The sequence below is a fragment of the Notechis scutatus genome, chromosome 2, assembly GCF_049901735.1.
Source record: "Notechis scutatus isolate UNSWTSFEM ecotype Mainland chromosome 2, rNotScu1.2, whole genome shotgun sequence".
In the NCBI taxonomy this organism is placed as follows: Eukaryota; Metazoa; Chordata; class Lepidosauria; order Squamata; family Elapidae; genus Notechis; species Notechis scutatus.
Genome location: NC_142010.1, coordinates 244,002,555 through 244,025,118, shown reverse-complemented (window position 1 = coordinate 244,025,118; position 22,564 = coordinate 244,002,555). Strand labels below are relative to the sequence as shown.

General features: G+C 40.0%; 1 protein-coding gene across 1 annotated transcript in view; it reads left to right on the top strand.

Annotated features, from left to right (window-relative positions):
- Window positions 1-22,564, top strand: part of PARP8 (poly(ADP-ribose) polymerase family member 8) — a 175,537-nt gene that overhangs the window by 72,482 nt on the left and 80,491 nt on the right. The window contains exons 4-6 of the mRNA XM_087958448.1: window positions 12,275-12,312; window positions 17,937-18,026; window positions 20,736-20,806. Of these exons, the coding sequence (XP_087814574.1) occupies window positions 12,275-12,312; window positions 17,937-18,026; window positions 20,736-20,806 (199 nt within the window). The remainder of the gene's footprint in view (window positions 1-12,274; window positions 12,313-17,936; window positions 18,027-20,735; window positions 20,807-22,564) is intronic.

The following is a 22,564-nucleotide window of genomic DNA, read 5'->3' as shown; positions in this document are numbered from 1 at the left end:
GATACAGCAAGAGTTAACATCCATTATACTTATACAGTGCTTAAAATATATGAAAGGAATAATATCATAGTACTAAGTAGCTGATCACATTATATATGTATGTGTACAAGCGTATAGGTTTGTTCATTTCCACATGTGCAGAATGTTTTCTGAATGAATAGAATTGTAAAGTCTCCATATGATCATACTGGCATTTTTTAAAGTCCATCTGGGTAAAATTTCATAGAAACCCTCATTAGCACAGCTCATTATTGTGAAGAAGATCTGCATATTTGTCCCTGTGTACTTTTAGCTTTTGTGTGTTAAGTTTTAATGGCCCAAAGTTTGCTTTGGGCAAACTGGTGCTATGTCATTTTCAAAACATCCAACTTGTGTTTTTTTTCTTTTTGTCTGTGGCATTTTGAAAGCCTATCTTTAGAGCTGAGTGCTAAATACTTCTGAGATTCTTAAATTGCTTCCTTTTGTGCAGTGTTGTATTCTGTGGCGCAGTTGCTGAATTCATATGCTCCTACTGCAGACTGACCTATATACACTGCTCAAAAAAATAAAGGGAACACTTAAACAACACAGTGTAACTCCAAGTCAATCACACTTCTGTGAAATCAAACTGTCCACTTAGGTAGCAACACTGATTGACAATCAATTTCACATACTGTTGTGCAAATGGAATAGACAACAGGTGGAAAGCAGAGGCAGTTAGCAAGACATCCCCAATAAAGGAGTGGGTCTGCAGGTGGTGACCACAGACCACTTCTCAGTTCCTGTGCTTTCTGGCTGATGGTTTGGTCACTTTTGAATGCTGGCGGTGCTTTCACTCTAGTGGTAGCATGAGGCGGAGTCTACATCCCACACAAGTGGCTCAGGTAGTGAAGCTCACCCAGGATGGCAGATCAATGCGAGCTGTGGCAAGAAGGTTTGCTGTGTCTGTCAGCGTAATGTCCAGAGCATGGAGGCGCTACCAGGAGACAGGCCAGTACATCAGAAGATGTGGAGGAGGCCGTAGGAAGGCAACAACCCAGCATCAGGACCGCTACTTCTGCCTTTGTGCAAGGAGGGACAGGAGGAGCACTGCCAGAGCCCTGTAAAATGACCTCCAGCAGGCCACAAATGGCATGTGGCTGCTCAAACGGTCAGAAACAGACTCCATGAGGGTGGTATGAGGGCCCGACGTACACAGGTGGGGGTTGTGCTTACAGCCCAGCACCGTGCAGGACGTTTGGCATTTGCCAGAGAACACCAAGATTGGCAAATTCGCCATTGGTGCCCTGTGCTCTTAACAGGTAAAAGCAGGTTCACACTGAGCACATGTGACAGACGTGACAGGGTCTGGAGACACCGTGGAGAATGTTCTGCTGCCTGCAACATCCTCCAGCATGACTGGTTTGGCAGTGGGTCAGTAATGGTGTGGGTTGGCATTTCTTTAAGGGGCCGCACAGCCCTCCATGTGCTCACCAGAGGTAGCCTGGCTGCCATTAGGTACCGAGATGAGATCCTCTTGTGAGACCATATGCTGGTGCGGTTGGCCCTCAGTTCCTCCTAATGCACGACAATGCTAGATCTCATGTGGCTGGAGTGTGTCAGCAGTTTCTGCAAGATGAAGGCATTGATGCTATGGACTGGCCCGCCCGTTCCCCAGACCTGAATCCAATTGAGCACATCTGGGATATCATGTCTCACTCCATCCACCAATGCCACGTTGCACCACAGACTGTCCAGGAGTTGGGAGATGCTTTAGTCCAGGTGTGGGAGGAGATCCCTCAGAAGACCATCCGCCACCTCTTCAGGAGCATGCCCAGGCATTGTAGGGAGGTCATACAGACACGTGGAGGCCATACACACACTACAGAGCCTCATTTTGACTTGTTTTAAGGACATTACATCAAAGTTGGATCAGCCTGTAGTATTTTTTTCCACTTTAATTTTGAGTGTATCTCCAAATCCAGACCTCCATGGGTTTCTAAATTTGATTTCCCTTGATAAATTTTGTGTGATTTTGTTGTCAGCACATTCAATTATGTAATGAACAAAATATTTAGTAAGAATATTTCATTCATTCAGATCTAGGATGTCTTATTTTTGTGTTCCCTTTATTTTTTTGAGCAGTGTATTATGATATATATAAACTTGTAAATCCCTTTTACTGTTTTTATTTTTTATTTGCTTTTTGATGACTACAGTCATGTAACACTCAATAGCCAGGGGTAGGATACATAAGCTCCCAAGAGAATTAGTTTAATATGCCCCTCAAAGGCTCTAACTGTGGTTGTGTCACAGCTTTAGAAAGTTAATCATTCCAGAGTGGGATCCTCAGTATGTACTACTAGAAAGGCAGAGTTTATTCAATTAGAGTAAAAATTATTAAAGAGACATACCAAGATTTTCTTCACACCACCTCCACCCATGAGAACCTCTTTGATTCTGGCTCTGTAGTGTAGTGAATTGGGCTCTTGTCTCAGAATGGCAGCAGCATATAGCCCTAGCATCAGTATATGCAGAAAATGGATATACTGGGGCCAACAATATTGACCTTGCAAAATGGTAGAATAGATTTGGGAAACAAAGGACAATGGCCTTACAAAATTGCCTTTGTTCTGAAGGAGGAAGGAAGGAAAAAAAATTGTCAGAAGGGATAATTCCTAGGTTTTTTTTAGCAGCTCCACATTGCTAAGGTTGAAATATTTTTAGAATCAATTCGCTTTCAAGTCCATGCTGAGATTAAGCCAGAGCCTTATATTAGCCATATATTAGGCCCAGAGGTGGTATTCAGCAAGTTCTGACCAGTTCTGGAGAACCGGTAGCGAAAATTTTGAGTAGTTTGGAGAATCGGCAAATACCACCTCTGACTGGCCCTGCCCCCATCTAGTCTCTGCCTCCGGAGTCCCAGCTGATTGGCTGGGTCTTCTTTGGTTGCCCTGTACAGGAGAATGGAGCTGGAAAGCAGGTTAGTGGGGTGGGGAGGAAATGGGATTTTGCAGTCACCTTCCTCCAGGAGTGGGGTGGAAGTGGAGATTTTACAGTATCCTTCCCCTGCCATGCCCACCAAGCCACACCCACCAAGCCAAGCCATGCCCACCAAGCCACGTCCACAGAACTGGTAGTAAAAAAATTTGAGTCCCACCACTGATTAGGTCTGTGTTAAATATATACGAACCATATAACATGTATACCTGAGCTAGCAGGAGATCTCAGTTTAATTCTTGGCTTTTCTACAAAAGACAAACTCTTTGGAAAACTGCTGTCTGTCAGGGTTGTCTGTCATCTGAACTAAGATGACAAATGATCGAAGTAGGAAATGGCCTTCTATCTTCCAGTGATGCCTTTCTTCTTCTTCCCCCACTTCTGCTTTAATGTCCTTGTTTTAGTGTTGGCATTTAGTAGTAGCAGCCCTTCAGATTCAAAGGGAAAAAGCTGCAAGAGATGCTTAGGAAGGGACTCGCAATAACAAGGATCTCCAATTCTTTAAAACAGCAGTGTGTTTTCCTCAGATTATGTGATCCTGGGGAAAGTATGCATTTAGTTTAAGGAGTTGCAACAGCTACTGCATGAATATTACTAAGTACCTTTGCCCCTTAAATCCACAGGACTGCATAACCTATATTAAAGTTGGTCACACAGTCATCTGGATGTTTAGACTGGATGTTTATCCAGCTATCTAGTCATTCCTAAAACCTGGGTTAGGCAGATGTTATTGTTTGATTGTGTTAAAAGTATCATTGCAGAATATTTCAAGTAAAGCTACCTTATGCAATTGTCTGGTGATAATTTTGTCAATGCTGATGGTTTTCAAGTGGTGCTCCAGTTGGTTTAGGATTGCATGCAAGGCTTCTAATACTATTGGTACCACCTTTGCTTCCTTTTGCCACAGTCATTCTAATTCTGTTTCTAGGTTTTTGTATTTTGTGATTTATCTCCAGTTCTTTCTCTTCTCTTTTGCTGTCTCCAGGTACTGCCACATCCATTTATCCAGACTTTTTTTGTCTTTTTTATAGACAGTTGTTAAGTTTGGAGTGTTGTGTGGCAGGTTCCCGTATGTTTGAATTCTAAACTCCCAGAGCATTTTAGCGTTTTCATTTTGTATTACTTATTTTGTGATGTCACCAGTTCTTGCTTGCAAATAAATGGTATTTCTTGCATAAATTCCAATGCACCATTGATGCCATTTTGTCATGCCATTTTTGTAGATAGTTTGTGCAAACTTCTTGCAATTAAATTTCTTGCAACTTTCTTCTAGCTAATTAAGTGGTCTACTAGTTAGGTCTACCTTCCGTTTCTTTGTACAGGCAGCACTGCTGTCTGTTGCTGTCTTCTAGCTTCAGTGCATCTTCATTGTCCTTCAAATATTTTCCAATGCTCTTTTTTTTTTTCTCTTGAACTATTTGGTATAGTTGCAGCATTCCATGTCCAACTATTTGCCTTGGTAAGTAGACTATATCAACATTGCTGTGTGGATAAAGGGCACTGGTTCATTGTCATTGTTTTTCTGGTTTTCCTATTCAGGACTTTTAGTTCTATTTGAGTCCAATCCATTATTCCAGCTGCATATTTAATTACTGGAATGATCCAGGTGTCAGGGTTCCAAGTTATAGGTCTGCTGCAAGCAAAACTCCATGGCAGGTAGATTCCTCAAATAATAGCTTTATTGGAAATATCAAATTGGCACATATTTGGTGAAAACCAACTCTGAAGGGGCCCTTGATTTTCGCCTAATTAAAAGTAAATGTTCCCCCCCCCAATCCCAAACAATCAGTCTCATGGCCAATAATGCAGCATCTGTTGGTCTGGAGACATCACTCCTCCTTCCTTTGGCCAGGTGTGAGAACGTCCTTGGCTCCCAAGAGAAAGTATTTTATTTTGACTATATATCCCCAGCTATCTCTAATCCTCCCCTCCCTATCTCTCACTCCAGTGTGGCAACACTGAAGCTCCAAAATGGCTTTGGCAAGGTCAGCTTCAGGGTTGAAACTAGGTGTTAGTTGCCAGTGGTGTTTCTTTAAGTTTGGACTTCTTTACTCTCATAATGTATTCACTTCTAAGCTTCTTCTTGTCTTTATGTGCCTGAAGTTGTCAACTTGAAGGATGCTGAGGGATTTGTAGTGATTTTCTTCATCCAGATTGTTGGTGCTTTTTCCACAGGGTATATCGATCCCATCAGTTTTCAATCTTTTTCTTCTGTTGTTGCTAAGGGTGGAATATTTGACCAGTCCAAATTCTACTGCAATATTTTGCCTTTATATATGGATAGTTTTTAAGCAAGGATTCATTCTATTTCAGACAGTGTTTTTCCATACAGCTTCAGCGACCATGAAAAGGAGTTACAATAGTCTGGCAGATGTTTTTGATGTTTGATAACAATGGCCTGACTTGTTCAGGATTGTTGACAGAAGGCTCAATACAATGACAAACAGGAGTGGTGATAATGAGTCTTCTGGAAAGATTCCTCTTTTGATATTAATCTCTCCCAGTTTACTGCATTAACCAGCAACTCTGTCTTCTGTTGTACCATTGACCTTTGCACAAAGCTCCTGATGTTTCTACTAACTCCTGTTATTTCTGGGCACTTGATTATCCAATCACACGATAGGAGTTGAATGCCTTATTATTGTTATATACACAACAAAGTGAAATCACAGCTGCTAGTTATTTAGATGGTGTTGGCCTTTGAGCTCTTCCGAAGAACCTAGGATGTTGTAATGTACGATAGTATATGTACGGATCCAAGCAGTGTGGCCTTTTGTAATTGGCAGTTGGAAATTTTGTCAATGCACAGATTGCATTGTCCAATATTTTTTTTAAGTATGAAACCCAAGTGTGCCAGTAATCACTGGGACCACTACACATTTATCAACCTTTAAAGATTATGGTTTATGCCATAATCTTTCAACTTTGATTTTCAGATGTGATCTTCTCCAATTCTTCTATTCCACTTTTCTCTGGAAAGTGCACCTCAATTATCCACACTTTCTTCTGTTCAATCGCAGTTATATATAAAGACTTTTACCAGTCTATGTTTGGAAGTCCCACAATATTTTAACCTACTTATTTTCCAGTTAAATGTTCCCACCAATTTTTTTATAACACTTCTGGCACAGGATAATTTTTACAGATGTTCAGTGAATCATTTTGGCAGCTATGTTGTGTCATTTGTAACTAGTTTGTGTGATCTTCTTGCATGATCTAAACATATGGACTGTTTCTTCTGCTTCTTTGTACAATCTGTATTTTGATTCATTTGATATTTTGTCAGTTCTGGCCTTGATTGCATTAATTGAAATAGTTTGCTCTTGACCAACCAAATTCCGTTTCTTTATTCCATTATAAGCCTTTGCCAGGTTTTATCTTTATCTATTTTGTCCTTGATCTTTTATAGAAATTGACCATGTAATGCTTTTCCTTGCCAGCATTTTGTTCATGTTTTTATTTCATCATTTCACTATTCATGTTTTGTTTCCAATACATTCAGTAAGATCAATTTTTAACTTCTATCTGTGCTTCCTCTTAGTTGTCTTTGACATATTCATCCAATGCATGCTTTTCTTCTTTTGACAGTTTGACTTGAAATAAACCCCTCTTTCTGTAGCGCAGGTATAATCAATCAATATCACTGCCAGGATGCAATGCCTAGTGAATAGGCATCAGTTTTCTTCTTTTTTGGTCCAAATTGTCCAGTTCAACTTGCCCCTTGTATCAGCAGTGTATCTTGTCACAGGATTGGCCCCTCAGGCTCTGATGGTTTTGAAGGTGTTTCCACCATTCAATTTTGTCTGTATTATTATTTTCTAGAAATTAATTCTTACTAATGATACTGTAACATATCCTTGTTTAGATATAGTTAGTAGACAAGCAAGTTGCTTTAAATGATGCTTAAATATTTTTCAAGGCAGAATGTATTGAGGTTTAGAGTCATACAACAATATCTGACCTACAACTAACTCAGGGATCCCCAAACTTGGCACATTTAAGACTTATGGACTTCAACTCCCAGAATTCCTTCTCCAGCCATGTTAGCTCAGGAATTCTGGGAGTTGAAGTCCATAAGTCTTAAATGTGCCAAGTTTGAAGACCCTTGCACTAACTTCAGATCTTTTTTTCCCCCAAGGAGTTCACTTGCAGTGCAGAATTTTTAGACATTTGTCCTTTTTTTACCACTGTGGCCAACCCTTTCAAGTGCATTCATAAGACTTTTTGATTTGAAAAATATCCTGAATGAATGATTTAGGAATGCAATATAATACAATATAATCTGGGTGTTACCATAAAAGAGGACCTGACCTGGGGTGCTCACATTGCAGCACTGGTCAAAAGGGCGCAGCATAGTTTATACTACCTGAGACTTCTCAGAAAACAACAACTGAATGAAAAACTGCTGGTGACCTTCTACTGCTGCACCATAGACAGTATCTTAACATACTGCACCTCTGTATGTTTTGCCAATTGCACAGTGGCAGATAGGATAGCACTCCAGAGGGTTAACATCATTGTCCAGAGGATCATTGGTTGCCCTCTCCCCTCTTTGGAAGAGCTTTATAGCTCCCGCTGTCTTAAGAAAGTTCAAAACATCCTCAAAGATCCATCTCCTCCTGGGAACCCGTTTTTTGAACTATTACCATTTGGCAGACGGTACAGAATAATTAAAAACAAGGACAAATAGGCTGAAAAACAGCTTCTATCCCAGGGCAGTAGCTCTTTTGAATTCTGCTGTATAGTGCAGTGTTGGTGTGGTGTCGGGGGTTTCCGGTTCAATGTGTGAAGGGTGAAGGATGTGTGCTTGTGTTTATTTTCATGGTCATGGTCATGATGTGCAAAGATGGTGTTTGATTTTGTTGTATGAGGTGCAATGACAATAAAGTAAACTAAAACTAAAAAAACTAAATAATATATAGGGTGGTAAAAGAAAATCTGCAAATGAGATAGTTTTGAAATGGAAACTTTGCAAAACATAGGTAACAGTATTGCAAAGTCTTGACACCACTTTGTTTGCATAGCAAGCTAATTCAAGCATCAATTTACAAATGATATTTGCTGTTGGTTCATTTGTGGTTAAGTCACATGGATGAGCTAGCTGTGAGAATTATTCTTAGTGAAAAATGCAAATATTTATTGCCTTTGACTCAGCACCCAAGCGTCGCTCAAAAATCTGTAAGAAAGATGAAGACGTGAAATCTTCAGTGCATGACTGATTGTTCATATATTTTATACCGTCTTCTTTCAGTTCACCATTAAATCAGTCAAGCCAAAGTATTTCTTTTGAATTGCATAATATTCTATATTTTGCACTCTGTGCCATCTGAAAATAAGGACTTACTCAACTCCTTGTACTAGAGCTATGATGTCAAATTTGTGAGACCTGTTCAGTAACATTAATTGCAAAGGGGTTTTTTTCTGATTAGGAAAATTTTCATACAGTATTTGTTTACTGAGATTGATACTGACTTTTTTTATCAGGAAAAGAAATACAGGTTAGTCCTCAACTTGCAACGGTTCATTTAGTGACCAAAGTTGCAACAGAACTGAAAAAAGTGACATGATCATTTTTCATGACTGTTGCAGCATCCCCATGGTCATGTGATCAAAATTCAGAGGCTTAGTAACTGACTCATATTTATGGTGGATCCCAGGGTCATGTGATGACCTTTTGTAACTTTCTGACAAAGTTAAGTGAATCCAGGGTCACTTAATAACAATGTCACTAACTTAACAACTTCAGTGATTCATTTAACAACTGTGGGAAGAAACATCGTAAAATGGGAAAAAAATCACTTAACAAATGTCTCACCAAGCAACAGAAATTTTGGGCTCAATTGTGGTTGTAAGTTGAGGACCACCTGTAGAATTGTCCCATTTAAAGCCTGATAATCTAGTCTGGCTCTTTGCATTGAACAACATAGCTGATCTGTTTAGCTGATGTCCAAGTGTGCCCAAATATATTTTGAAAATTGTTTCAAGCATTATTTACCTAGGGCAGAATAAGCAATGATTTTTTTTCTACAAAAGGGAGTAGTTTTCCAATTTTATATCTGAATGAATTGGTTGGACCGATTGATGGAAAATATAGCTATTAGTGCTTTCTGGTACCGATGGCTTTTAATATTGGAAGCAATATGACTTTCACTGGGAAACCCAGCCCGAAAGATGCTTATGTTCTGCTTTGGGGCTTCTGTATTTCATTATTCAATCAGAATATTATTAATAAAAGAAGAACCCATCCCCTATAAAGTGATCAATGCAAGTAACTTTCATTTTTGTAAGCATAGGTGAGATTAAGGTACTGTGCTGTCCAGACAGTTTAGAGTTAATGGGATTTGGGATAGTTAGTTAGGATTTGAGACCTGTCCCCTTAAGGGAATGCATCATGGTAAATGTAGTTAAGGTATCCTGGGAAATGTAGTTCATGTCATGTGGCCACATCTGTAATCCTGATTGGTCACTAAATTGACCCTTGTTGGGTTGGGGGAGGCTCCCTCACTCTTGCCTGAATCCTTTACCATGCAGCTGCTTCAATCATCATGGGGATGAGACTTTATTATCTTTCTACACCATAATACAGATATGCAAAGGATTGGACATTAAGAAGAACCTCATCATAAATGTGAGTTGATCAGGATGCCTGATGAACCAATAAAAAAGACTTTGTATGGATGCTTTGTGGAGTTGCTCTGTCTGCTTTATACCCATCCAGAGTGTAATAAGCAGAACAGGTACTGAAATAGCAAAGTTTTCTTTGATGAGAAGGGGAATTCAATGCATTATCTTGATATTTAATGTATAGAATTCTGTGGGATTTCTAAATAAACACACACTGTAAGCACAGTGTTCCAACTAAGCAATTACAAGTCTGAACAACAGCAAAAATAGAAACGGTGGCACCCAGCAGCTGTATAATAACCCATGCAGAAAGAGTCAGCAGTTTTAGGCCAAAGAGTGGGTATCATCAATTTTACAGTCCATATAATTTGTGTTATTTAGAAAAGCTACTACAAATTTTAGCAAATTTTAGCAATTCTTGGATTTAATGTCATCTGTATCTTTGAAAATCTCACTGAGCAAATGCATTTTAATAGATTAGGAATATTTATTTTCATTACTGTTATTAATGAATTATTCTGGAGTGTCAACGAGGGGAATAAACATTCTTACATAAAGACCCGTTTGCAATGCAGTTCTTTTTCACCATTACATTCTTGAAACTAAAGCCTATGAGTGGAGATTGGGAGAACTTGTTGTTGTTAGTTGCGAAGTCATGTACGACCCAACACGACCCCGTGGAGAACGTTCCTCCAGGCCTTCCTGTCCACTACCATCCTCTGCCGTTTAAGCTCACACCTACTGCTTCAGTAACTCCATCCAGCCACCTCATTCTCTGTCGTCCCCTGGGAGAACTAGAATGTCTGTTTACTCTTGTGAAAAGAATGAATTGAGATACTGTCTCAGTCTTCACCAGCCTAGAGATGTTTCACATTAAAGAGAGCCAGGCTGTTTCTACCATCCTAGAGTGCAGAAAAAGAAATTTTAAGGACCAGGAAAGCAAATTCTAGTTAAGTCGATGGAAAAATGGCCTAATACTTCAATAGCATACTAATTATGTAGCAAATTGATGGGCTCCTTTTCACTAACTATCTTCAAACAAAAAATGAATAAAACTTGGCTGTGAAGTCTTTAAATGGGATTGCTGCACTGAGTATAATGACCTCAATGGCCTTTCCCAACTTTTTAATAAGGGTGCTCCGAACATATTGATTTAGATCAAGATTGTGTAGTCTGTGAACTCTGTGATCATTTTTGACAAAACTTGGCTACCAAATGGTCAGTTTTCAAAACCACATTTAAAAAAAAAATATAAGTGGCAATGGAACCAAATGTTCTGGGAAATAAATAACCTCCATTCCCACCCATATAACCTGCCAAGAGTCCCATCCTCTCTCACTTGGTTTGTCGATATTGTTTGAATGCAGGGGAGAAGGATTATGGTTATCAGTGGATAGTGGTTACATCCTAGGGGCCTCCCACTTGCATTCCCACCTTAGCCCCACTAAATACAAAAAGAAGCTAGAAAAAAAATTAGAATTGGCCCTTCACTTCAGAGGAGAAGTGAAACGTCTTCAAAAGGAAAAAACAAAAAAAGTCCAGTTGCCTCCTGAAAAAGCACTTTTGGGACATAAGTATATAGTTTATACTTTTTTGCAAATACAAGTAATCCTTGACTTACTACCATAACTGAGCCTGAAACTTTGATTGGAAGTCATGGTAGTCATAGGTACTGATGTGACTGCACCAGATTTTGTTACAATTTTTATGGTGGCCTTTAAATGAATCATGTGCTTGTACATACCAATCTATTTTGAATGGATTTTTTGGGGTGGTGTGGTGGTGGTGGGTGAAAACTGGCAAAAAAACACTCCAAACTAGCAAAAAACATCACAAATCATGGTCACAAGATTGCAGGTCACTGCAGCCAGTCATAAACATGAGCCAGTTGCCATGCGTTTGAAATTCAATCGTGTGACCTGTGGGGGCATGGCATCTGGATGAATGGTAAAGCACCCTTTCCAAGATTGTTGTAACTGTTCCAAAGTTGAAGAAGTTCTCTGTTTCATGGCTATTCCTGAAATGATTAGAGAAGACTTAAGATCATGGATGAACTCTTTTACATAAAGAACTGGTGTGAAACTTTTTTTAAAAAAAATGATCCCATGCACATTTCAAAATAGCTTCTCCATTTGGTCAAAATAGTAATAATAATACCCTGAAGGTACTAAGCAACTTGATATTATCAGCAATAGAACAAATCATTCTTGCATAAAATAGATTGCAGTCTTTCTTCTATAGTCTGCAATAGGCAAACCCAATCTTCTAAATTGCAGGGATGTAACCCTAAAGGACTTCTTCAATAGTCTTAAGAGATAATTTGTAAGTGATTTGTACATTGCAAATGTATTCTGGTTTTTGTTTTTGTTTTGGAATAGAAATGGAGACAGATAATGGGAAGCAATATTGCAAAAATTGGACGTTTTGAGTGTTGATTCTCATTTTTCTGTTTCTCTCCTCCCAAAATTCAATTTTATATTGCAGAGATACTTCTTTGAGATGGAGGGAAAATCTGGAAGAGCTTTCCTGTTATGTTGGGTTATTTTTTTTTATTTTTTTGCACTAGGCCCTTAGAAATCTGGTAAAGTAACTGCTTTGTTGGATTGTCCAAAATTTGTAAATAAATGTGGGCAGCACAATTATTTTTCTGCTTCTCTTATATTATTCTTTATCCTTTTCTTCTTTTTAACAGCATATCCTATTCGGTGCACGTCTCTGAGGATTACCCAGGTAAAGTGTGACTTTCTATGCTGCTGACAGTAAAATAGTTTTCACGTTCCATTACTGTGCCCTGGGATCACCTCCATGATAATCACATTTCATTAGCCACCTCATTTGCACCCTTTATTTTCTCCTTTTTAGCCTTCCTCTCTTAATCAGGGTGAGAATGTAAGAATTCAGTGCATCTGGGAAAGAATGCGGTTTGCCTGGATTTTTTAAAAAGGCTTTTATATAAATAGCTGATGTGAATCAGGTTTTTAATATGGATATATAAAATCACATAGAGGCAAAAGGGGGAAGGGGGGAAACCAACCCAAAAAGATGTTCTTGGCTTTCAGCTTTTGCTGATGGGATAATGTTCTAACTCTAACTAAAGCATGTGGACTTTGAAGAAAGGGGAATTTCTCATCTTCATGGATTGTTAAAAATAAAACGGTGTTGAAAATGGCCTTGCAATTTCTTAAAAGTTTTCCTACCTTGCAAGAGAGGCGTCTGTTTTTCTGCCTTCTTTCTCAGAGTGATTAAGAGTCTGATCCCTTAACCCCCATTTGCCTTTATTTGTGAGATGCCTTCCTTGTTGGAGATGGTAAAGGATGCTCTCCCTAGTAACATTTTTGGGGGGTTGTTGTTGTTGTAGGAGATGTTTCCCTCACTCCACTCACTGAAATAGCTCAGTGGGAGATATTTCCTTGAAATAATTTTCCTTGAGATTGAATTGAGTTGGTGAATGGGTTATCCAAGGGGGTCTAGGATAACTCACTATGGTCAATTTGCCACAGCCAACTCGCTACGGGACAACTTGTCGTGGGACAAAAGTTAATATTATCAAAGAAATGGTGGAATAAAATCATTAAGAAAAGGATGCAAAAGCAGGGATAAAATGAAATATGAGTGACAGAAACTAAAATAATTTTAATTATTTAAAATAATTAAATAAAATGGTTGAATTGTCCGGCGGCAATTGGCAGCAGTCAGTTGGCTGCAGAAAGTTGGCCATGGCGAGTTGTCCTATCCCATATCTAAGGAAAGATAAAAGGACTTTATGTAGTCCAGGACTTACCTGGACATTCGTAAAAGAACACAAGAATATCACACTCCTCTCATCTGAATTTTTATCAAAGTCTCTTTTTTTGAGAGAAATGTATACAGCAATCTCATTGAATGAAAATCGATGGGGAAACAATGCAGGACAATTATTCTGTCCAGCACTATCTGAAGGTTCATGAGCCAAAGGCTGGTCATCAAGAAGGAATCCTGTGTGTTTCAAGTCTTTTGTGCAAATCCCCCCTCCATGTATACATGTGTGTTTGTGTTATTGTCATTAGGACATTAGCCCTAAATGTAGCAGTTTCATCACAATCAGCTCTCTCTTTCATACTAATTGGAAACCACTTCTAAAGTTAGAAGGGGTAAGCCCACCTGGAGGTAGGACAATTGTCACCAATATTTAAATAAAACTATCCCTGGTTTCGGTTCTACATTTACCATAAAAATCTCAAAATACAAGAAAACGTTTCTAATATTGCATGGAACCTAGAATCTCCTCTTTAAAATGTGGCCTTGAACCTGTTCTACTAGATTAAAATCAAGAATAGGATCTAATTTATAGGCTGTCGTAATTGCTAATGGTTATCGTGTTGAGCTGCTTTTCATTTTCTTTTCAATCTTCTCACTGAAAGAGGGAAATAAAAACTCTTTGAAGTCCTTCTATATTAAAGCAGCATATACACACACCAGCAAAACCAGCACAAAACCAAACAAATAATAACCAAACAAATAATAAGCATGTCCTTGGTGCATGCATAGGAATGTTTTTACATGAAAAATCTTATGGCAGCAGGAATGTAATTACCATCTTTGGTTCATAAAAAAAATACGAGAACAGGGAATGTGGGCATTATGAACAGAACATATAATATACATTGACCTGCTGACAGATGAATGAAACATTACTCTCAGTTACTTAAAACATGTCACCTGTTCAATTATGCCCATATATTTACCAGCATGAAATTTAGGTCTCCTAAAGAATGTCATAATTTTTTGGGTTTTGACAATTAATTTCCAACTTCCTTCTTTGTAATAACTGCATGAGGGCCCTGAAGGCACTTCTGAGACTTACAGGATGCAGGAGAGCTGCATTATCTGTGTATAATAAGATGTTAACAAATTTATCCTTCATCTTTCCTTCCTTTAGGAGAGGGAAAGTTCAGATTGCTTAAATAGTTTACCTAATTGTTTAAATAATGATTAAATAACAGTGGGACTAAGAGGTCATTGTGCTTAGTTTTCTTTTGATGGGTTCATGAAAAAGTGTAGTTACCATAAATAGAGATTAAATATCAGATATTAATAAGCGATTAATTAATCAGATATTATGGCACCAAGAACAGATCTGTGGTAATGTCAGCCTTCCTAAATCCAACATCCCCTGCCAAATGGTTCTCCTGTTCAGTCCTGTCCTTCAATAAATATTTAGCCAAAAGCTAACTAATCATATTAAGCAGGTCAATAGATCAATAATTGCCCCCAAAATGACAGCTTTACTAGCGCAGGAATACTGTTTTATCAAGGATAGGCTTTAGAAAACATGCTAAATAGAGAATGATGTAGTATTTGGAGTTCCCAAGTCAGCTGAAAATATACCTACGAGGAAGAATAAATGAGTGAACAACAAGCCTATACATTCAATTAATATAGCAATAGCACTTAGACTTATATACCACTTTATAGTGCAAATTTGGTGCATAAAGAGCTTCTATGGCACAGTGGTTAGACTTATATACTGCTTTATAGTGCTTTACAGCCCTCTCTAAGCAGTTTACAGAGTCAGCATATTGCCCCCAACAATTTGGGTCCTCATTTTACCCACTTTGGAAGGATGGAAGGCTGAGTCAACCTTGAGCCTGGTGGGATTTGCCGAACTGCTGAATTGTAGCCAGCTGGCTGCAGAAGTAGCTTACAGTACTGCACTCTAACCACTGCGCCACAGAGGCTCCTTACGCACCAAATTTGCACCAAATTTGGATTTTCTTGATGCTGCAGATGGGGAAATGATAACCAATGATTTTGTGATGGACAGCTGTATAAATCATTTAAATAAATATACAGCTAAAATAACCATTCCCTTAGATCAACTACCATCTATATCAAGGGTCTCAGACTGCGGGCCACCACTGGGCCGTGGCCTGTTCACAACCAGGCCATGTGCGCAGTGGTTCATTGTACATGTGCATGTGCTTTCAGCTCAAACTTGCATGAGCAGCGGGCCCATGTGCATGTATGTGCAGCTCCACTTACAGTGGAGCTGCAGGTATTTGTGCATGCGCACTGGTCCACCACTCACACAATTTGAGCTGCACATGCACACGTGCACCAGCCTGCCACTCACATGGCCTGGTTTCCCTCTGCCTCCTAGCTGTGGTGCCAAGCCGCAAAGTTTGGAGACCACTGATCTATATCATTATCACTGCAGGTAAAAATAGGGAGACACACATGTGTTCTATACCAGTGGTCCCCAACCTTTTTTGTACCAGGGACCGGTTTCAAGCAGAAACATTTTTTAAAGGACCGGGGGAGAATCCGAGTTTGGTAGTTTGCTTGCAGACGTTTCATTACCTGACTAGGTAACATCTGATGTTGTTACCTGAGTCGGGTAATAAAACGTCTGCCAGCAAACCACCAAGTTCAGGAGCGCCTCGGCCCTGCCTCCCTCAGCCCTATCCCTCAGGTGTCTGCCTCCTCCCTCCCTCAGGTGTCTGCCTCGTTCCTCTCTCAGTCACTCTATCGCTCCTACAGCAGCCCAGGAAGAAACTGCTTCAAAAAGCCGGGGGTGGGGTGGCTTTCCTGTCGCCACAGCTTCCCGGCGCCGTTCACCCCACCCGCCCGCCCGCCCGCTCGTGGTTCAATCCACAGTGCTCCGTTCTACCTGCCTGCCTGCCTGCCTTCTTCGTTTCGAGCAGCTTCGGCTGATAAAAAGAGGCGAATAGTTATTATTCTCAGCGAAGCTGCTCCCAAACAACCAGACAGGCAGAGCGGGCACTGTGGATTGAACCGCGAGCGAGCCAAGCGGGCGGGGTGGGTGAAACGGCGCGGGAAGCTGCGGCGACAGGAAAAGCCACCCCACCCCCCGGCTTCTTTGAAGCAGTTTCTTCCTGGGCTGGTGGAGGAGCGAGAAAGCGACTGAGAGAGCTGAGCCAGAGAGCAGGATAGGCTTCGGTTGCTTCCTCCCTCCCCTTCTTTCATTTGTGTCCTTGATCCCCGATCCCAGCAGCATTCACCGAAGGCGAAGAAAGCCGCCATTTTTTTTAATTTTATTTTCTTTGCGGCCCGGTAAAGAGTGCTCCACGGCCCGGTACCGGTCCGCGGCCCGGTGGTTGGGGACCCCTGTTCTATACCTCTGCGTAAAATGCATGTGTGTTGTATGTTGTCTGTGAATATAGTCAAGGTAGATTGCAAAATGATGATGATCTCTGCCTCTACTAAAAGTTGAGGCACGGCGATTCCTTATCTCTGTTTTATGATAGTGATTTCTGTGAATGGGAGTCACTTTGCTTTATCCCCCATTGAAGGGATTTTTCTGGCAAAGCTTGCATTAAAATGGCCTTTGAGTCATTTCCATGGCCACCAATCCCTTCTTCCAATACACACTGCAGGCATATTCTAGAATTCTTATTGCATCTCTTGACTGAATATATGCTTGATAAAGAAGCCAATGTTCTAAAAAAAAAAAAAGTTAAAAAGCTTTCCAATACACAGTGCAAAGATTAAAAGTTCCATTACTGGGAATCAATACAATACACAACACAACGACTCCTTTAGGAGACATTATAGCTTAAGGAGTATGTTTCAATGAGTAACAGCATGAAGTAATGGCTAGCCAATAAATAGTCTATCTGAGCTTACTGAGTTACAAAGAACTGTTTAGTGCTTCTCAAATTTGGGAACTTTAAGGTTCTGCGGACTTTAATTCCCAGAAATCCCCAACCAGCAATGCTAGTTGGGGAATTCTGGGAGTTGAAATACACACACCTTAAAGCTATGACAAAGCCTACTTAGCTTTCTATGCCCCACAATGAAGCCCCGATTGATCAGCCTCTGGTTCGGGTGGAAGCGGATACAACTTTCTTGTTCAACAACCAGGTTCAAATGATGAATAATGGCCACTTGCCCACTATTGGTCACGACCTCATGGAGATGAGATAAAGTAAATAAAAGGTAATCAGCATCTTTGTTGTTGTTTTTTTTTACAGCCTGCTGAAGGGTTAAGCAAATTAATGGTTGCCAAATGAAAGAGAAATAGGCTAGGAAAAAGCATGTTCAGGTTTCCAAATGGGACTGAAAATCAATGAGCAGTTAAAAAAATAGTTTAAGGCCTTGACTAAGTGGGTTATGGATTACAGCCTAGACCCATAAAACTGATTATTGAATACATTTTTATCATTAATTCATCACAGGCAAAGCAACACTTGCCCTTTTGACTCTGGCTTATTAATGCTGTGCCACAATCTGGTCTCCATGAGACCAGTGAATATTGATATTTGTTGGTTGCTTGCTTTTGCAGTTTGTTCTCACGCTAAGATTTAGAGGTTTCTGTGTAAGTTAAATGTAGTGTTTTCTTTGCCTTATTGCAGATAACACTTATGTGTCCAGCTCAGATAATGATGAAGATGTACTAGTAACAACAGAGCCAATTCCAGTAATTTTCCACCGAATTTCTACAGGTGATGTTTTATATTATTTAATTTATTATACCGGGCAGAATGTAGTGTATTTCTCCTACAGCTGGACTACACCTGATTTCACCAACAGACATTTCTGAAGCCAAGGAAGTTATGTTGAATATTTCCTAAGGCTGATCAGTGCAGAAGAAATCACACCTAATCCCACAGTAAAAATGGATTGTTAAGCTACAAAACTGTCAACAACCTTCTGTTTCCCTTGTATATCAAATCTCAGCAATGCTAAGAGATCTCAGAGTTGTAATCTTAATAGATCTGCAGAACCAGAATGGGGAAAGCATGTTAACTATTCTGTCTGCCCATTGGTTTGTATGATTTTCAAAAAGACTGAATTTATGTATTCCTATGCTCTAGCAAGGCACATGGGCGCTATTGGCAGGTGTGGCTTAGAAAAAAGCTTAAGAATAAATAGAACAACTAGAAACAGAAAATAGTAGTTAGGGTCTTACATTCTGCTAGACTCCTTAGAACCAATGGCGGGATTCAGCTGATTCGCACCGGTTCACACAAACCGGTTGTTGAATTATTTTAATCCAACCACTGCTTAGAACATTTTATGATCTATATGGAATGGACAAAGATGACTAATATTTTGGTGGCTAAAATTACATATTTTAAATTTTTACAGGCAACATCATTACATATGTCACCAAACATGGTCGGGTTAAGGATGGAAATGTGGACTATTTTTTCTTATCGTTTTGGCCAGGATGTAGGCATAGCTTTTCACTTGTTTTCTTTTCTAATCTTGCCTAATTTAGCACTAGTTTTTTGTTTGTGGACGTGATGTTGTAGTAGTTCCTTTTAAAGCCAACCATTATTTGGTGATTCCCAAGGGGTGTTTCTGTGGGCTGTAATCAGAAGTGCCAACAATACGCAGTAGAAACAAAGGCCTCAGATGCTCTGGTGGTTTCCCCAGAGATCAAGCTGGACACTCTTTTTTGTCTTTTCACATCTTCCTTTTAGCTTGTGGAGGAACGAGGGGTCAAGAAGAGGCACATTACCCAAACTGAAAAGTCCAGATGATCATTATATGAGCTAGAGCTGTTTTTACTTGCACTGCTGCTAAGAAACAGGGAGTTTTCTGAGGAAGGTAGATGGGTGCAGAAGCTCAAGCTGGAGTGGGAAAGAGATGTTTTGGGTGCCCAAATAGAGGGGGGGGGGGAGACCTTCATGCGATGTAAGACTGGCACAGTGAGGAAAACAAAGGATGGCATGATCTTTCTCATCATTTCCTGTGCCCTCAACTAAGCTGTACTTATGGTCCTGGCCAAAAAAAAAAACAATCAAATTTAAGAATGTAAACCACTAAAACATCAAACCTTGACTGGACTGTTGAGAAGTAGCTTTTTTAGTTATCCATATGTAAGCATACTTTTAGGCTTCGTCTTTCTCTTTCAAGAGAATGGCTTCAGAGAAATGCAGCATCTTTATAGTAAAGCGGTCCTTTGATCACTTGATACTTACAGATACTTACAGACGCTAAATGATGCTAAATGATTTTGGAGAACTCAGTCTATCCCCAGTAAACATAGGCTGCTCTTTATTTGCAAGCTTATTTGTTTTATTTGGACTTCTTATCAAGGGTGATCCAATGGCTACGGCGTCATGCTAGTAAGCAAGAGCTGATGAGTTCAAGACCTACCTTAGCCATGAAAGCCAGCTGGGTGGCTTTGTCACTTTGTCTCAGCCCAACTCACCTCACAAGGTTATTGTGGGGAAATAGGAGAAGGAAGGTGTTTTGGATATGTTCTCTGCCTTGACATTTTGTAAAAAATAATGGGATACAAGTAAATAAATAACCAGTTTTTTTGTCATAAATAAAAGGTCATGTTACATTTGTTTAATTTAACTCTTAGATGAATGGGAGTTAAAATATGCAACTTGGATGAGATGGCAACTTTTCTTAGAAGTAATTTATTAAATAACACAGCAGAAACTGGTGGGCCAAGGAAAGGAGAGATTTTTGCAAAAATACAAGATTAACATTTTTTAGGGCATCTGACATACACGTCAGATGACATTATCTAGCTAGATCAGGAGTGCCAAACCCGTTCGCATTGCGGGCTGTATCATGATGTTTTTTGCTTTCATGGAGCTGGCATGGGTGTGGCCTGCCTGGGTCGTATCCGGCCCATGGGCTGCCAGTTTGACAGGCCTGAGGTAGATCATTGGAACCTTCTTTGTTGTGACATTTTGAATACACTCTCACAGAGATCATCATTAGATCCATTATGTCTAATGTCCCAAATTTCTGACAATTCCAGGGCAAACAGAGTAGAGCTTCTAATGCAGAATTGTCAAACTCAAGCCCACCTCCGGGCTCCATTTTCACTGTCAGAGGGCTTCAGGAAACTGCCCAGATTGAAAACGGGGTGCGCACTTGGCCACCACAGGTGGTCCCGACAAGAGTCACATGTCATACCCACCATGGCCACACACATCCCGGGGACACATAGACACACACTCTCTCTCTCTCTCTCTCTCTCTCTCTCTCTCTCTCTCTCTCACACACACACACACACACACACACACACACACACACACAGGTTCTACAAGGTCAAACACAATCCTGATGCGGCCCTCAATGAAATCAAGTTTGACATCCCTGTGCTAATGGATGACGTATTTACATACATTTCAGAAATGCTTTAATTTGCTAATTTTATCGTTTTTCTTACTTTTCTTTAGAATTGCGAAAAACCAATGATGTCAACTGTTGTTTGTTTATAAAGTCAAAGTTACAAAGAGAAAATGGAGAGGTACAGTAATTTTTTAAAAAATTGATAATACTTGTTTCCAAGTGCCAGGACAAAAAGGGAATCAACACTGGGTTCTTCCAAGATATAGATGGTCCTCAATTTATGATTAGTCACTTAATGACAGTTTAAAGTTCTGGCAGACTCCCTCTCCCAAAAGGCACTTCCCTAAAGGAACTTATATCTGGTTCCAATGTACTGGTTTCTATACCCTCCCTCTTGTAGTCACATGACCGCATTTTGGGGGACTTGGCAAATATCCTGTATCTATGACTGTTTGCATCATGCCACAGTGATGTGACCACAACTTACAATGTTTTTTTGCTGAAAATTGTCATTTACTTCTGGTTTTCCGTAACCCCCAATTGCGAACAATGGGTTTGTTTAAGAACTACAGATTTGTTTAATGACCATGGTGGTTTGCTTAATGACTGCCACAAAATAAAGGTAGTAAAATCAGGTTGGTCACATGAATGATCCGTTTTATGAAAGTCATGACTTGAGGCAGGCTCTATTACCATCATCAGTGAGGAATTACATGTATCCCACTGTGATGACCCGTAGTCTCTCAAAATAACCCCAAACCCAAAACATATATTAAAGTCCGGTAAGGCCTTCAACTTAACTTCACTGTTTCATTAGGCACAGTTTAAAGTCACAAAAGTAAATAATGAGGCAAACAGAAAACCAAAACAAACCACATTGATGAGAGTTCCGAAGCAAGCCAAGATAACTAATCATAAACTCCAAGAAAATAACCGAGAAAAAAGGTAATGGGAAGAACGGCAGCAAAGATAAACCTCTTTCAAGGTGAACACTAAATTGACTCCTGCAAATTCTAACTGCGCAGTTGCAAACTTATATACATAGCTCCCACCTGCAAGCAACGAGAAGGATCATGGTAATCTCCTCTTGGGTAGACCTCACTTTTCCCTGACCCTCTCCTCCCTGCGTGACCTAGGATGGATAGGGGATGGGCCTGGATCCTCCTCTGACTGCTCAGCCGGCCTCTGCCCTTCCCCAGCCTTCTCCACCACCTCTGGAGCCACACTCCCACTCCCTGTTGGCTGTTCCTCCTCTTCCTCAGAGTCAGTCTCCACCAGGGGCATGACACCCACTTTAATCATATCCAAGCTACTTCTGTGATGTGAACAGACTACTTTTATGCTTGTTGGAATCTGTATGTGTCCTAATTCCTATGACTAAGAAATCCTCCTAATAGTCCCATTTGTAATAAACTAAAATGATGCCAGAATTATAGTATGAGATTTATTATGTACTGATGGACACACATCTGCTACATAAGTCACACCATTTGATGTGATGCCACCCAAGTCATCATTTACCACTATCTGAGAACTTTGTCAACTCGCAAAGCTTTCCTGACCTGTTCCCGAGTTGCCATAGCCAGGGGGATGGGAAATGCCTGACAACATCCATGCTTGACACTTTGTTGTAAGTAAGGCTCCATGATCTAAACATAAATGGAAACAGTGTTACAAAGTCATTGAAATTGTACATCAAAGGTCTAGACTCAACTAAGTGCCTGCAATTCAGCTAGAGACAAGTTCATATTACCTATCCACTGGTAATGAAAGGCACCTATGATCTTGAGTGTAGAAATTAATCCTTGCTTGCTTAAACTTTTCTGCACAAATTCATTAAATTTCTTTCTGAAAGAATCTATACTGGTGGCCACCATCAACCTCTGCCAGGAAATTTCATTTTACGTATTATTTGTTAGGGTGTAACAGTCATTTC